This window comes from Vipera ursinii, assembly GCF_947247035.1.
Source record: "Vipera ursinii genome assembly, chromosome: 2".
Taxonomy (NCBI): domain Eukaryota; kingdom Metazoa; phylum Chordata; class Lepidosauria; order Squamata; family Viperidae; genus Vipera; species Vipera ursinii.
Genome location: NC_139513.1, coordinates 120,892,797 through 120,906,965, shown reverse-complemented (window position 1 = coordinate 120,906,965; position 14,169 = coordinate 120,892,797). Strand labels below are relative to the sequence as shown.

At 37.9% G+C, this 14,169-nt stretch overlaps 1 protein-coding gene across 1 annotated transcript; it reads left to right on the top strand.

Moving 5' to 3' along the window:
* The first annotated feature begins 7,379 nt into the window (after positions 1 to 7,379).
* Positions 7,380 to 12,694, top strand: MRPL58 (mitochondrial ribosomal protein L58). Its single transcript, XM_083352391.1, has 6 exons — positions 7,380 to 7,574; positions 9,128 to 9,164; positions 9,867 to 9,926; positions 10,196 to 10,278; positions 11,159 to 11,328; positions 12,488 to 12,694. Exons 1-6 carry the CDS (start codon positions 7,386 to 7,388, stop codon positions 12,570 to 12,572), a joined length of 624 nt encoding a protein of 207 aa, XP_083208517.1. The 5' UTR covers positions 7,380 to 7,385; the 3' UTR covers positions 12,573 to 12,694.
* Positions 12,695 to 14,169: the final 1,475 nt, after the last annotated feature.

Below are 14,169 nucleotides of genomic sequence, written 5' to 3'. Positions count from 1 at the left end.
ATTTTTCTAATTATTTGTGCCTCTTGTCATACACTGCATTTCATCATGGTAGATCTGTCAAGTTTTTATATCCAATTTCATGAAAACAGTAAATAAAAGTTTTAAGAACGTAGTTGTGTGGGAAGTCAACTGTGAAGTCAAAGAGAGTGAGCATCTTCATTCTTGTGTCACCAGATTGACATTTCATTTCCTATATTCTTGCCATGAAAAACTTTTGAGTCCTTGTGCTTAGCCAAATGAAGTCACTTTTGAAATACGTGGAAGTACTTTTAAGTTAGCCTATCCAGGGCTATTCTTTGAATTGGTTCTTCTATTAAATGTTCAAATCTCTTCTGTACCCTGGATGTGGTCTAAACGAGCCATACCCATGATTGTGGCTACCACTTTGGTAACCATATATAAACCTTCATGCCTTACAGTAAAAAATCAGTAATTGTGAAAATAACAAAGGAAGTTGGTTCTCATAACATTTACTTTTATCTGTCGCCATCATAGCTGTGGCATTTTAATTTTCTGTTACTACCTTTTTACTAAAGGACTTTGAATTTATATTTGTTCTAAAAATAATCTGTTTGTTGCATCAGTATTTCGGGTGGGAAAGGGCCATTGCAATCTTGGTTTTGAAAACTGTTAATGTATAAACCAGCGTCTTGTTTGTGTAGCATACTTAAAATTAATATATTTAAAAATGCTTTATTCTGTTCTTAAATAAAAAAGAAATACCAGTACTATGAATGCTGAATTTTCCTTATACACACACACACACACACACACACACACACACACGTTTTAGGCATAAAATAAAGTGGTGGGGAACAAACCAGGAAACAGCACTGTTGCTGTTTTTATAATAGATATTTCCTCCAGCAACAGAATAAAGAGAAAGCATAATCTTATATTGTAGACTCTGAATGCTCCAGTGGTTTGAATTACTACGTATTTTTAATCTCTTTGCAAATATCTTTTCTGATTATTTAAAACTGGCTCCATAATTATTCACATAAGAAACAAAATACAGAGTTTAACAAAGAAACAGTTACACTATAATGTCAGATCAGCAAAATATAACATTTTTGACCAAAAGCAATATCGGCATTAAATGAAACTACTGAATAAGGGACACACACTAACACAGAGAGGAAATTTGGATAGGTGGTTGTTTTTTTGTTTTTGTATTTCCTTCAGTTAAGACACTTATTTTAGAAAAGGAAATTTTATATATAAAAAGTTATAAATGCCTTCAACTCCTGGTAGTTCAGAAATAATTTAATAAAATAAGGTTCTATGTTCACTATATTTTATAGCTTTCTTTTTTTGTATTTCTAGTATTTCTTTATTTTTTATTTTTATATTTTTATTATCTTAATCCCTATATATCTCTGTTGTCATTCTATAGTTATATGCTTTCTGCAGAGTTCAGTCTTTTTTTAGTTTGTTTTCTATTTTTTGTTGTGTATTTCTGACTTTTTCTTCATCTTTTCTACTTGGTTTTTTTTTGTTGTTTTTTTTTTGGCTGGACCTCTTAGTTCTTCTGTCTTGAATCTTTACTCCCTCTGAGGGAAATGGCTAGAAGAACTTTTACCTCATACCAGTTTTGAGGGAAGGAAAAAAGATCTATCTCTTCCCACAGTTTTTTTAGCTGTTCCTTTCTTGGTTGCCTCTTCTAATCGGGCCTGTCTGTCTTTTAGTTTGTCTCTTTATTTGACTTGCATGCTTTGGCTGTGTTGGTGCAAACTTTTCTTCCCAAGGCCTGTGATGGCAGAACTCTCAGGCAACCATCTTGTCTCTCCTCTTGTGTTCAGCAGCTGCTGTTTGATTGACAACTGGGTTGTCTTGACAACTGGGGAGGGCCAAGAAGGTGGGAGGAAGGAGGGCAGGTGCTTTTAGTCTGTTCAGGCAGACAATCCTTCCCACATATATAATTCATGACATCCATGACTTCCTACATTGGAATCCACAAGATACCCTGTCCAATTCTAATGTATTAGTTTATTTTACTAGATTTCTCAGGGCCACCCAACTCCAGCATGATTCTGGGTGGCATATAATAAATCCACTACAGCTACTCCTTGTTTAGCTACACAATGGGACAGCTACTTGGCCATTAAGTAAAGCAATCACTAAATGAAACTGACTGCTTATGACATTACGTCAGCTTTCCTTTGTTTACAAAGGTCATAAATGTGAAGATTAGTCACAAAATTGCTTTTCATCACATGGTAACAACAAATGATCACTAAATGAAGCAATCGAGCTGTATATACATTAGAAACAATACCAATGCCTGGATTAAAAAATATTCCCAATATTTAAGAAAAAAAGGGCAATAGGCTCCATAGCGACCTTACCCTTATGACTGGGACCAGAGCCAGGTCTTAAAAGAGACTTCCAGAAACCAAGGAATCGGCATCCCGCGCATCCTGTTCCCAGAGGGCAAGGGCTATGATAGAAAGCACACTTCCTTGATCCCATATAATGGAAATACTTCATTGATGGAACATGGAGTGTATCCACCCTGCCCATACACTGGATGGGCAAAAACAATTGGAGACAAGTGATACCTCAAATAAGCAGGTCCTATACCATGAAAGACTAAGCATTTGATCATTCCAAACTACTTGCTATTAAACCAGACCAATAACAAGAATTATAAATAACAGATTTACATGTAAGTAAAGATCCAAGTTCCCAACTGTAGGGCAATCTGTAAGAGCAGCAAAAAAACAACAACCCAGCACTTTAATTTGATTGGGATCTGAAATATTGACTATTCAAAATGTACTTCAAAAGTAGTTTTTGCAGTGTGTCACTTTTCACAACGTTGCTGCCAAAATCCTTAGCATACATGTTCTGTATTTTCTGCCTAAGTAACAATTATTTTTGTCCTCAAGAGCATAATTCCTGCCTCATAGTACTATCTTTAAAAATCTGTTATTTATTTTGTTCTAGGAGCCAAAGGCCACTATTGCTAATAATATAGCTACTAGAACCATATACTGCTAAGTTAAAATTACAAGTTCAACAGAATGGGGAGGGAGAAATATGCTACAGGACATAACAGAAATCCTTTCCCTCTTTGCCCTATTTAAAGCCTCAGTGTCCTATATATATATATCCCTGATAAATAAAGTATATGATGCAGTGAAAACATAAGCTGCATTAGATATTAGATAAGGGAGCTAGGCTATATCATAGGCATATTCTGCTTAATATTCCTGTAAAGTAGGACTGGAAAAATATGACATAGATCATTAAGCTTTTTGGCTGAACGCAGTCTTCTGTTACACATGTTAAAATATGTATATCATTTCTGATGTTTGCACTCTAGGAACTCTCTATTCAAAAGGAAATATATAAAAGAATGATAAATCATCAGTATTTTAGTGCAGGGCTTTTCAACCTTTTCACCCATTGTACCACTTTTAGGATATGGCAACATCCGAGTACCACCAGTCGCCTAGCAAGGTGTCAAAAACTTGACAAAAAAAAGGAAAAAAGTGATGTACAGGTACTCCTCGACTTACAACAGTTCGCTTAGTGACTGTTCGACTGTTCAATGGCACTGAAAAAAGTGCCCCCCAAGCCACCTGCCTGCCCACCCACCGGCGCTCTTCCTCCTGTCCGAGGTTTTCATTGTGAGCATTTCTGTTGAGGATTGGCAGCGGGAGTGGGGTGGGGTGGGGTGTTTGGTTTTTATTTCCCCCATCTCCTGGGTGGTTGCAGCAGGTTTTGGTCACTTCACATGACCCTGGAACTCTGTGACCGTCATTAATATGAATCAGTTGCCAAGCATCTGAATATAAGTCACAAGACCCTGGGGATGCTGCAACATTCCAGCTGATCGGCGCTTCTTCTTGGCTCAGAAGCTGGAGCCTGGCGCTGATCCTGGCGCTTCCACTGAGCCGACAGCCCCGAAGAAGCACTGATCCTGGCGCTTCCGCTGAGCCCTGACAGCCCTGCAGCTCCAAACATCTCTCGCTCAGGCTTGTGCGCTGCTGCCACCGGTTCACCTCATTCCCTTCCCCCACTACCACTTTTCTAGGATGGTTGTATATCACCTGCCAGGTGCTAATGTATCACAGGTGGTACCTGTACCACCGTCAACAAAAGTGCGTAAAGTGCGTATAGTCAAGGCTATGGTCTTCCCAGTTGCAATGTATGGCAGTGAAAGTTGGACCATAAGAAAGGCTGAGCGCCAAAGAATTGAGGCCTTTGAACTCTGGTGCTGGAGAAGACTCCTGCGAGTCCCTTGGACTGCAAGGCGATCAAACCGGTCAGTCCTAGAGGAGATCAATCCTGACTGCTCTTTAGAAGGCCAGATCCTGAAGCTAAAACTCAAATACTTTGGCCACCTAATGAGAAGGAAGGACTCACTGGAGAAGAGCCTAGTGCTGGGAAAGATCGAGGGCAATAGAAGAAGGGGACGACAGAGAATGAGGTGGCTGGATGGAGTCACTGAAGCAGTAGGCATGAGCTTAAATGGACTCCAGAAGATGGTAGAGGACAGGAAGGCCTGGAGGAACGTTGTCCATAGGGTCGCGATGGGTCGGACACGACTTCGCAGCTAACAACAACCTGTACCACTGGTTGAAAAGCCCTGTTTTAGTGTACTTGCCAGGAAACTATGAATTCAATGAGACCTAATTCTAGACTTCTACCATACCTTTATTTAGCCTGAACATCGTGTGAAATCATACTCTTAATACATGATTGCAAAAATCTGGCTAGCTTCTACCTTATTCAGTCTTATGATACTGACTTCAAAGAATTCTTTCATTAATACATTGGAATAGATTTCCTTTTACTGAAAATCACTGGTATAATATTATGTCAAGAGTGGGCAAAATAGTAAGTTTAGTATCAGTGCCTTTAATTAATTTCTTTGATGTCCTACAGAATCCCTTCTCACCTCATTTCTTTTAAAGATTCTTTTAGCAAAAAAGAAAAAAGGGGGGGGGACCCTGATAACCTGTATACCAAAGCATAGCCTCTAGCACTACATTTATTTATTTGCCTTTAAATCCCACAAAGATGCCACTGAGGTGATAAGAGCATTCTGGGTGTCCACTTTCAGAGAAATGGGTGTTATATGACCAACCAAACTCATTATGGCAATGTTTTTAATTAATAGGCAAGTCTTGTAAGCTTGTAAGCCGCCCTGAGTCTTCGGAGAAGGGCGGGATATAAATGGAATTAAAATAAAAAAAAGTCTCCAGTGTCTGCCTTCTTGTCAACGCTTCACCATATGCTCCCAAACTTCCAGAGTTTCTAACGCTCCAAAATTACTGGATACATGAAAATGTAATTTAACAGCAACAAAAATCATTTATATAACAGCTACATTACTTCAAAAGTATTTTAATTGATTTATGGATCAATACATTTTATATGGCCATACAGCTTATAACAATGACTTTTGGTAGCATGCAAAGGTAAAAACCAATAATTTAAACAATCCAAACTATAATATTGAATGCCACAAAAATGTCAGCTTATAAGAAAAAAAAAGCTCTCCTAAACTTCCAGGCCCAGGTCTTTAATGACTTACAAAATACTAACTGAATCTGGTCTATCTGTATCTTCAGGTGATACTGTCCACAAGGCAGGTACTGCCACAGAGAAGGCATGATTCCTGACTCCAAATAGATTAGATTGCTTGTTGGAAGGGACCCAGAGCATATCCTCCCTCCTAGATCTGGTGGGGCAAGCAGAGATGATGGGAAACAAGAAGTCCTGTAAAGAACCTTGTGCTATGCCACATAGGACTTTATACAGGTGATAATCAGCACCTTGGATTGCGCCTAGAAAATCACTGGAAGCCAGTGTAGCTTGCAGAGCAGTGATATTATATGCATGTAATGAAAAATGTCCAAAACTGCTCGCATCACTTCATTCTGAGTTTCCATGTTCTCTTCAAGTGCAGTCCCATATAGAGGGCATAGCAATAATAGTCACCAGGGCATGGGTCTTATGTAATTCTACTTTAGGCACACCTTATCTTGATAAAATATCAATGAAGAGCTACAGAAAACTCTTAGCTCTTTTGCTGTCATACAATAGTTCCCAGGATTTTTGCAGCCAGTATATGTATGCTTATGCTTGCTTGTCATGAGGTGTAAAAGACATAAGTGACTGCTGAAGCCTTTTTTCCAAACTGCTACAGATATACATACTATTCTATCTTAATTAGTTTAGCAGGGTTCTATGAATAACATAGGGCAGACATGTCAAACACAAGGCCCGGGGGCCGGATCCGGCCCGTGAAGTGGTTTCATGCAGCCCGTGAAGCCATCCTGGAAACAGTGAGGGAACGGCCCCCACTGCCTTGGCCCTGGCCCAGAGACCCTCCTTCTGCCAGAGACCCTCAGATCTGTCCCACTCCTGCCCAGGCCCCCATAGGCACCCTTGATGCAAACGATGTAGAGCTGGCCACGCCCAGCCAGTAGGCCATACACACTCTAGCCACGCCCACCCAGTAGGCCACGCCCACCCTGGCCATACCCACCCGGCCCCTTGAGGGCAACTGCAATGCTGATGCGGCCCTCAATGAAATTGAGTTTGACACCCCTGACATAGGGGCTTGCAAAAAGCCAATCTTATAGTATATATCAAAGGTCTGACTTAAATTTTAAAAGTTTGATTTTTGTTTTGTTACTGAATACCTAAAAATCAAAATAATATTTTCGTATGTACAAGTATGTATTCATGTTCTGATTTTACAACTAAGTATCAATAAGAAATTTCATGCACAAAAGAAAATTATTTTTAAAGGAAATTTAAAATAATTCTTTAAAGAATTAAGATAAATTTTCTTTTAAAAATATTTTCCATTTTTGCATAATAGAAATATTTGATATCAAAGTTCGTTCAAACAGACGCTATGGCTTTTCAGCCAACTCTGTGAAACACATATATAATAAATAAAGCTCTACCCTGGCTCGTTAATTAATGTATTTTTTTATTTTTGTGTTCAGTGTGACTTACTCCCTTGTAAATCTTTTTGCAACCTTAATCCCGTGGCATCTGAAATCCGATCTATATTCAGCCTCTTATGTTAATGTAATTTGCAGCTCAGTCTTCTGCTATTTTACTAGGAATTATGTATGCTTACGCGTAAACATTATTAGGAACTTAAAGCACAAACATGCAGTTCCCCTCGTAAGCATTTCTACTGAGCCAAGCATCTTATAGTACTGAGCGAAAACAGTGTGATATTTAAATATATATACGCAAATAAGTAATACTGAAATATAAAAGTATAACTCGTCGTATTTTCCTTGATCCCCATAACCTCCCCACCCCGGAACAATATTTTCACGGAACGCCAGTGACAGGAAGCCAACTTCAGCCGGAGTCGTTACAGAAAGTGATCACCACATCTCAAGATGGCGGCAAGCGCGTTGTGCTGCTTGCGACGAATGCCGGTTCAGTGGCTACTCTTCTGGGAGACATCTAGGAAAATTCCGCTTCGAGGTTTAGCTTCTGGTCGCCCGGCCTTCGGTTCTCAATTCCGAAGTGCATACAGTTTGGACCAACTGTATCAGCTGCAGGAAAAGGAAGCGGACACTGCAAAGGTTGGGATTCGGAGCTCCGAAGGGAGATGTTTGTTGGGGCACAGATTATAGAGACAAGATGACCATAGAGACAGAAGGATAGGAGCCATGAAGTCTCGGGTCTAATATGTGTAGTCAGCTCACTTTTTAATGTCGGGAGGAAAAAGTTAATTAAAACAAGATTCCCTAAGATTCCATCAGCTTTCATAAACCAATCATTACTTTTGCTGACCAGTTATTGCATCTTGTGCCCAAAAGGGTGATTGGAAATCTTAGGGCTGGACTGTGGAGTCAAAAGAGAATGATGGCAAAGCATTTCATATTATTGCCGGGAAAAAATGCAGGTGTCCAACAGCATCTGCTGCAAACCACAATGATGCTCAAATAATACACGTGCAATGTTGTTGTCATGCATATGCTGTAGTGACATATCTACCTCCTAGCATCTCATCCACTTCTATAGTGGTGTTCACTCATGTTACTCTAACCTACTTTACACCCCTTCACTATATACAGCAAGGCTGATAAAGTCATCAGGAATTAAACTTGACTTAAAGAGTACTTTATTTTTACATTTTACCCTCTTCCAAAATTAGCAGTAAAATTATTTCAAACCTAGTTCACCCTGTTGAAACTTTGCAAAGCATATTATATTTACATTTGTTTCAATATTTTTCTATTAAGGCAATGCGCAACAAAAACAATAAGATAACATACAAAAATTAAACAGTGAAAGTAATTTAACTTAAAAAGTTATACGTCAGTTTTAACTTAAATGTAGATCCAAGAACTGAGTAAATCTGAAGGGACTGTACCACACAGTTTAGAAGTAATGTAATAAATAGCCCTTTCTTTTAGTTCTTGGTAGTGAGTTTCTGCAAATGTAGTATGCCCTCATGCACTTTTAAAATAAATGAATACAAATGCTTTTGCAACTGGTAATGGTAATGGATTTGTGCTGGAAAGAGTTTGAGGGAGTACCTCAAATAGACTGACCTTTGCTAGAGATAAAAAAAAGTATTTATATTGCTGTTTATTTGCTAAAAAGCCATAACTTCTTCTTCTGTACAACTGTTGTACAATATTAACCATGGGCTATGCAGATAGCATAAGATAGCAATATTAACTTCTTCCAGTTTTATTTTTACAACAATATCTTTGTAAAGTAGATTGAGCGTAAGTGGCTCATAGTACAACTGAATTTGGGTCTTCATGATCCTGATCTAATACCTTTAAAAATCTACTCCATTGGCTCTTACATTATTTACAGTCCAACGTATTTGAAAGTACCGGATTGGTAGCAGTTAACATAGAATATAATCTGATCATGAATACATTACTCTGAAATTTAGTGAAAGGGAGAAATAAATAAAGTAAATAAAAAATAGGAAAAAAATAATACAGGTGGCTTAGAACTCTGGTGCTTGTTTGTAGTGAAAACAGACTTTGCATAAGTTCTTATTTAAAAATTGATTATTTTTATTACTTCCCTTTTAATAGGATAAATTTATTACAAAGTGTTTGCAAGAGGAATAATTTGTAGTATTCAACTGTATTGCATCTCTGTGTTACAGGATTCAGCAAGCCAGACAATTCCAGAGATTCCTATGGGTGAGTCCAGAACATAAACAAAATGCTTTGATTTTTCCAAAGAGATTTCCTTATGCATTTTATCTATTTTATCTGCTTTATACATAAAATTTGGTCCCAAATAAATGCCATTGAAAGTAATGGATTTGTTTTTTATTAAATGCATATTAGCATATACTGAAGGGATGGAACATTGTACAGAAGTGTCAATCTTATATGCATAAAGATGTGAAAATGTGACTGTACCCACAATAGAGGAATGGATGCTGCTGCTGATAATGATGATGGTGTTGATGGTGATGATGATGGAATTTGCTGAAATGGCTAAATTGATTTCTTTGATTATTGCTGACTGGAAACCCCTTATGGATTTTCTTACTTTGGACTTTCTTACACTTGGATTCTTCCTTCCTTTTTTCCCTATTTCTATTATTTAATCTATATTAGTTTCCGTTAGTTTTTAATCTTTCTTTTAAAAATTCTTAATAAAATTACTTGGGAAAAAACAGTAACAATAATAACTTCAGCAAGAGAATTATTTCTAATCACCAAAATGTTCCTAAAAATGGGCAATATTATACTTTAAGAGACCATTTATTCTTAATAAAGTTCTCCAGATGTCAATATAGGTTAACTTGTTGTCTTTTAAATATATTGAGAGCATAAATGGATATCTTTTTAATCCTTCTTTTTCATGCTTTCATTTTTTTTTTGGATTTCCAGATCGTTTGTCTGTATCCTATTCACGGAGCAGTGGCCCAGGAGGCCAGAATGTTAATAAAGGTAATAAACAAGACAAAGCAGAGACAAGTCTGACTACGTATACATATATTGCTTGGGAACAAATCCCATTGACATTAATGAGACTTCCTACAATAAAATTAAGGTATGTGTTTTGGAGTTGGGCAGCCTTGACATTTGACAAATAAATAAGATCAGGTATTCATGAGCAGCACACTTATCAATAAATTGGAAGGGAAAGGTAGGCCTTTCCAAGTTGCATAACTCTTTATCCTGCAGAGTGGTTATTTATTTCTTCTTATGACACCCAGTGAATTCGAAAGCGGAAGTCAGATTCCATTTGGCATCAGCAGACTGGATCACGGAAGAAGTGCGACAAAAAATGGCAGTGCTGGTAATTCTCAAAAATTATTTTCCCTTTTTGAGATAGTTTATTAAGTAGCATACACTATGTTTACCAATTTCCTACACACAAAAAAGGACCATCCAGAGGAATCCATTTAGGTTGTGTAGTGAAATATAAATCCATAAACATATAACACCGGAAGATGGATCTTAAAAATTTCTTTATCCCATTATGACATTTAAATTCTTATTTTTTTACAAGCACTGTGACAGATAACACAGTAAATGCCTGGTAAAAGACATGATATTAGGGACCACTGAAAAAAGGAGGCATTTACTAGGTCAGTGGCTGAGAGTTCTGTTAATTATATTCTTTGTATGATTGTTTAGTAGAAACATTTTACTTCTCTCTTTAGTTCAAAAACTCAGGATTATGTAAGAATATGAGGTTGTGTGCAAAACTGTATTACTTTATTTCAAAGAATAAGTGGCCTCCTATAATTTAGCAGACAGGTCCCAGTGTCAAAGAACTGCTTTGAATGGTTTCAAATAAAAATTGGGGCCAAAATATTTCTAAATAAGGTCTAATCCCAAGTTTTCAAACAAGATGAATTATTTGTTGCTAAGACAAAAACATAATTTGTTCACAAATATAGGGAGTGGCAGGTTTCACATTTTACCTTAACTTTTAATATGACTCGTTTGATTTTGGCTTAGTGGAAACATAAAAGTTTTATTATTGTGTAACATTATGTAATTTAAACCACTACAGTTTATGTGGTGCTTTTAAAAATTGTATTTTGATAATAGAAACCTGTTTTATTTTCCAGAGGATAGGAAATTACGGTATATAAATAAATTTTATTTTTGAGAAAGTTGGGTGGTTTAGAAACATGAAAAATAAAATAATAAAATGTTTTATTTCTCAGCAAAAACATAAGATCAATAAATTGGGAGAGCTAATAATCACCTCTGAAGTGAGTCGCTATCAGATGAGGAATTTGGCAGACTGCTTACAAAAGATCAGGACCATGATTGCAGAATCCACTGTGAAACCTCATGTTGTATCTGAAGAAACTGCTGAGATGATCAGAAAAAGGTAAATCTGAGACAAAAGTAACAGAGCACTGAATTAGAATTCATTTGAAACGTAAGAAGATGGTACACCAGAATTCTCAGTTGATGCTCTCTTAGGTTGAGATGGAGCCATTTGCAATTAAAACAAGAGCTTCTTCTCTCCCATTATTCAGCATAATTATCACATTTGGCAGTTTAAGGAAAGACCTGTGGTGTTACAGAGTACCTACAGTTTAATACAGGGGTGTCAAACTGCTGGCCCATGGGCCGGATACACCATGCCGAAACCACGCCCACCCTATTGCTGACAATGGGGGGGAAAAGTCGCTATACGTCGCGACACGTCACGTCGCGAGTTTGACACCCCTGGTTTAATACATCATAATAAGATATTCTAGTTCTTCACTGACTTAATTTCAATTAGAGAAGCACAGGTAGCATTTGTTTGTTAATTTTGAATGGCACATCATGGATCAACACAAAAAACACTAGAATCAAGATCACGTGAAGTATTAATACCACTTTACAATGCCTTGGTAAGGCCACACTTGGAATACTGCATCCAGTTTTGGTCACCACGATGTAAAAAAGATGTTGAGACTCTAGAAAGAGTACAGAGAAGAGCAACAAAGATGATTAGGGGACTGGAGGCTAAAACATATAAAGAACGGCTGCTGGAATTGCGTATGTGTAGTTTAACGAAGAGAAGGACGAGGGGTGACGTGAGAGCATTGTTCCAATATCTCAGGGGCTGCCACAAAGAAGAGGGAGTCAAGCTATTCTTCAAAGCGCCTGAAGGCAGAACAAGAAGCAATGGATGGAAACTAGTCAAGGAGAGAAGCAACCTAGAATTTGTGTTATATTTGTAACTTGCAAGGGAGAGGTAAATTTTCCCTTATCATATGCCTCTAAAGTTCCTGCTTCTTGAAGGAATGTAGACATATAGATTTTAGTTCTCTTTTACCATCCTTGTATGTTTCTGTGATTGGCCAGTACAGGCTGTGGGATTTCTATACCTTATTCCCATCGGTTAACAAACAGGGCATCCCCTACCCAGGCAGACAGTTGCAGCAAAAGGACTATAAAGTACTCTGCTAAATGTTTCTGGGAAAAGAAGGGTAAGAATCCAGATCTAATTTGCAACCACTTAAATGTCATATTCTACATCTGTTTGGGTTTAGGGTGGAGAAGATGAACAGAGAACGCCTCCGACAAAAAAAAGCACGATCTTCTTTGAAGCAAAGCAGACAAGTGGACTTTGACTGAACCTCTTGGAGACATAAATAATGCCGGGACATATTCCTTGGACTCTTCCATTTCCTAGATGGAAAAGAGAAATTTCTTATGTTCTTAATATTAAAATAAAAACTATACCATCGAAATTTGTCCTTCAAATAGGAATGGATGTTTTATTAAATCTATAATATTAATAATGGAAGCCAAAGACACAGGTAGTCCTCGACATACGGCCACAATTGAGCCCAAAATTTCTGTTGCTAAGTGAGATAGTTGTTAAATGAGTTTTGCCCCATTTTATGACCGTTTTTGCCACAGTTGTTTAAGTGAATCATGGCAGTTGTTAAATTAGTGACACATTTGTTAAGTGAATCTGGCTTCCCCCTTGACCTTGCTTATCGGAAGGTCGCAAAAGGTGACCACTTGAACCTGGAACACTGCAACCATCATAAATATATGCCAGTTGCCAAGCATCCAAATTTTGATCACGTGACCACGGGGATGCTGCAATGATCCTAAGTGTGAAAAATGGTCATAGTCACTTTTTTTCAGTGCCATTGTAACTTCAAACGGTCGGTAAAACTGTTCTAGGTCTATAACTACCTGTATAGCTCATGGATTACTGCCTTGTCGTGGCGAAGGGGCTTGCGTAATTCAATGAAGCAATGAGCTATGCCGTGCAGGGCCACCCAAGACGGAAAGGTCATAGCAGAGAGTTCTGACAAAACGTGATCCACTGGAGAAGGAAATGGCAAACCACTCCAGTATCTTTGCCATGAAAACCCCATGGGCAGTACCAAAAGGAAAAACGACAGGAAGGCCTGGAGGAACGTTGTCCATAGGGTCGCGATGGGTCAGACACGACTTCGCAACTAACAACAACAACATAGCTTTGGTAAGAAATTTGACTCAGAATTGCTGTATTAACCTATGCTAATATTGTAAAAGAAATGCTCAGATAATAACTGCAGAAATTTCAGGAATTCTAAACCCACCAGAGACAGCTGTCGTGTTGTCTCCTCAAGTGCAGCAATCGTATATCACATTTGTGGACGATCTCAAGTCTTCTTGTTTAGGTAGGTAGGGAAAAGAAGGAAGGAAGGAAGTTCAGAAAACCAGCACCTGCTACCTCATACACTTGTTCTGCTATGCGTAATGGAAGGGTCAGTCATCTATACACTACAAAAACTCCTGTTTCGTCTGTTCGTAACCTTCAGTTGGTGAAACGGCAATAATATTTATGTCAACGTACTTCAAACGGGCTAACTTAAAGCAGATTGAAATTTTTTTAAAGTGTCTGCTTTAGCATTGCTCCATTGCCATGGTCAGCTGCAGTCACATGACCATCATTTTCAATGCTCCCTGCCAATTTCCCACCAAAAAAAACCCCAATGGGAATCAGGCAAGGAAAGGTCACAAGTTCTTCATGTAAGTCGTTTCTGCTGGGGGGGGTTTCTCCTGAGAAGTGCTGTTTTACAGCTATGAGATCCCAAAATAAGTTAAACTAAACAATTAAAAATTAAAAAAACATTTTAAAAAACCCTGTTGTCGGTGCAGGTCACCCTGATGAAAAAGGAAAGTTTTAAGGAATAAAACAGAATAAATTTGAATCTTCAGAAACTGCAAA